We start from the raw sequence: 3,512 nt of genomic DNA, 5'->3' as shown, positions 1-3,512 counted from the left end.
ATACAAAATACAAGACTTTTAGGCACTTGTTTTATTCAGGTTGTCTTTATTCAGAGAGACTATTTGAATTTTTTTTTAAGTATTAGTTTTGCAAAAGCATTTTTTATATTTGTGTGGTTTTACTAATCCTAAATAAGTAGGGGGGATTAAAATAAGCACAAAGCAAAGATAAAACTGCTGCCAAATTTTGGGGGTGGGCATAGCCCCTCTTGGCCACCCTCACTTATTGCGGTGATTGACAGSTGTTGTTCCAATTAAGCAAAATAGTCACAAAACACGTATATATTTGAGTTTTCCAGTGCTACATTCCCACCTAAAAACTTTATAAAAATTTATTTTGTGTCAAGGAAAAAGAGAAATATGAAAATCTTCTTTAAGCTATTTCCTGGTTTACATTACAGATGGCTTACACCCGCAATGCATCATGGGATTGGATGGATGAAAAAGGATGTTTTAAGCAGTTTTATGCACAGACACCCCTTTTTCAAATAAATTGGGGATCCGGGGGGTGGGGTGGGGGCACTGATTGGTGGGCCTGATGGATAGCCCTTCAACAGAGCTAAACAACAAAACAAAGCTGAAGCTCCTATGTTGAACAGTTTCTGAGTTATAAGCATTTTTACATGTCCAGACACCCTCTCTTTGGACGGAGTCCCCTCCTCAAATATGGGGTCTATCATAAAAATGTTGGCTGGCGCAGTGTAGGTCGGACTAATCTACAGTCCTGCCAAATTTCATGTTGATTGGTGCAGCAATTTTTGTGCTACTGTTGACCAAAAATCACTGAAAAAAAAATTGAAACTTAAAACTGTTGGCTGGCGCAGTGTAGGTCGGACTAATCTACAGTCCTGCCAAATTTCATGTTGATTGATGCAGCAATTTTTGTGCTACTGTTGACCAAAAATCACGGAAAAAAAAAATAAACCAAACAAAATCCCGGTTCACATGCGGGGGTCATAATAAACAGTAATTTGTAGTGGGGGTCATAATTATAAATTAAATTGTACAGAATATAAGTAACTGCTTTAGGTTTGGTCAGATTGTATTTTTCAATTTTGGATCTTTGTTTTTTGTAGGTGATCACCGATGTGAGGTGAACCAGTTCCAGTGTAAAAACAAGCAGTGTATCCCTGTGTCCTGGCACTGCGACGGTCGAAATGACTGCTCAGATGGCAGCGATGAGGATGTGGAGACTTGTGCTCAGAAGACCTGCCAACCCGGACAGTTCCAGTGTGCAAATGGTCATTGTATCCCATCAAGCTACGTGTGTGATACTGAGAATGACTGTGGAGATCTATCTGATGAGCCGCTTGAAATCTGTAGTAAGTCCAACAACTGGGAAGTTGTTTATTAAAATGAAAGATGCTGAGATCCAAGAACACTGTACAACTTTTACTTTTGGGGGGGGGGGTAATTATGCAAAATTGACTATTTTAGGCTGTATATCATGTTATCATGTCATTCCCTCATCAAAAACATACACCGTGTTGCTTTAACTCATTAACGCATGTTTGAGAAATCCTTGAATCTCCTGTGGTAGCCATGTGGAGCTGCCTGAACACTTGCTGGTACATATCTGTACCTRGCTCCTCCCTGGAGCTCAGTCCCCGGCTGAACTCCTACCCCACAGAGCACCACTCCCCTGAAGCACTGTTGTGAAGATGTGCTGAAGTGGGAGTGTCAAAAACAATAGAGGCTCTTAAAGAGACAGCAGCCAATTTCAAGGCGCTTAGATAGGCTATGATACAAAGTCCAATTTATTTATGATATTTACAACATTGTTATAACACCTGGAAGTAACAGTTACTGGATTATGGTATAGAACTGAACTATATGTCAGGAAAATACATAACACCCCCCTTTAATTCTTAAGCTGGTTGGACACTGAGTTTGCACAAAAAAGGTCTGCTTTAATTAAAGACAGCAGTGCATTGTGGGAGAATGAGTTGAGATTTTCTTGAAGCTATGAATTATTAATTTCTCAGTCATTTGAGGTAAAAACTAGTGCAGATTCAGCCTTGTCATCTTGTCTGAGTGAATTAATGATATTTTTCACGTACGGTTATCTTTCTAATTGTCTGTTGGTCAGATGATTTGTTCTGTTCTTATCTCTTCTCATCCTTCTCTGCCTTTAATCACAGCCACTTCTTAGCGACAAGGTTGCAGGATTAGTCTACATCCCAACCCGAGGTCTCCCTGTGTGGAGATTGCATGTTCTCTTCCCACAGACCAAAARCATGAYTGTTAGATTTGATTGGTAACTCTAAATTGTTCCCATGAGAGCATGATTGTTTGTCTCGTTTGTCTTGATGTGTCCATGCGATGGATTTGCAAGCTGTCCAGGGTGTCCCTGTCTCTTGCATTGCAGATGGTCACCAGCTTCTAACCTGGAAAGTAAAGAAAATGGATGGATACAGTGCATGTGTGCAGTTCAAACTTCCTCTTAGAGTATAACCTGTTTAAACTCCAGTCTCATTTGCCCTCAGATCTTATTCATTTACTCTTCTTGTTTCTTTCTCCAGACGGTCCAGATTACAAATGCGATGAGCTCACAGAGTTCTCCTGCAAGACAAACTACCGTTGTGTTCCTTTGTGGGCCCGCTGCGACGGCAAAAACGACTGCAAAGACAACAGCGATGAGCAAGGCTGTGGTCAGTACTGATGTGTCAGCACATGGCACTTTTTGGTTCGGCTGAGCTATAATAGTTTAGCTTACATCATAGTCCAGTTTTTGTAAAATCCATGAAATATTTTGAGGTTCTTTTGTTAGTTTGATTAGAATTTTAATTTGCACAGGTGTTTTATGCCTTTTATAAACTATGTAGTGTAAAATAAACAGCATTTACAGGAATTTAACTCTGTGTTGAAAAACTCCCTGTTTTCCAACTTTAATACTCCAACAGAGGAGCTGACCTGCGACCCGCTGGGAGATTTCCGTTGTGACAACCACCGCTGTGTTCCCATTCGGTGGAAGTGTGACGGTGCCGACGACTGTGGCGACGGATCGGACGAGAGAAACTGCCGTAAGCTTCTAGGTGATGTTTAAAATCGTGATGAGACTTTGAAAAGAATTCACCCATGTTCGTTTCTTGTCTGTGTGCGTTGTCAGAGCCAAGGCCGTGCTCGGAGAGTGAGTACCGATGTGACAACGATCAGTGCATCCCTGGGAACTGGCGGTGTGACYATGACAATGACTGTGGGGACAATTCAGATGAGCGAGACTGCGGTGAGCAGGAGTTGCGTTTTAAACTCACTTCCTCGTTGTTGTTTTTTTCAACAATGTAGCTTCCTTGGCTTTTTTCCAGAGCTGCTGACATGTCGCCCAGGTTTCTTCCAGTGTGACTCGGGTCACTGTATCCCTAATGCTCTGAAGTGTGACGGCCGGGCCGACTGTCTGGACCTGTCAGATGAGACCACCTGTCGTAAGTAGTGTAAATTACCACAAAGTGATACTTGAGTAAAAGTACAAGTATCTTACCCAAAAATTACTTTGGTAAAAGTTAAAGTCTCCT

General features: G+C 41.5%; 1 protein-coding gene across 1 annotated transcript in view; it reads left to right on the top strand.

Moving 5' to 3' along the window:
• The window catches only part of lrp2b (low density lipoprotein receptor-related protein 2b), a gene marked incomplete at its 3' end in the record, with an annotated part of 37,571 nt that overhangs the window by 23,067 nt on the left and 10,992 nt on the right, over window positions 1-3,512 (top strand). Inside the window, 5 exon segments of the mRNA XM_014013908.1 lie at window positions 1,077-1,322; window positions 2,523-2,651; window positions 2,904-3,023; window positions 3,110-3,226; window positions 3,306-3,422. Of these exon segments, the coding sequence (XP_013869362.1) occupies window positions 1,077-1,322; window positions 2,523-2,651; window positions 2,904-3,023; window positions 3,110-3,226; window positions 3,306-3,422 (729 nt within the window).

Source organism: Austrofundulus limnaeus, unplaced genomic scaffold (assembly GCF_001266775.1).
Source record: "Austrofundulus limnaeus strain Quisiro unplaced genomic scaffold, Austrofundulus_limnaeus-1.0 Scaffold108, whole genome shotgun sequence".
Lineage (NCBI taxonomy): Eukaryota > Metazoa > Chordata > Actinopteri > Cyprinodontiformes > Rivulidae > Austrofundulus > Austrofundulus limnaeus.
Note: the sequence above shows the minus strand (reverse complement) of the source record. Positions and strands in the feature narration are given on the sequence as shown.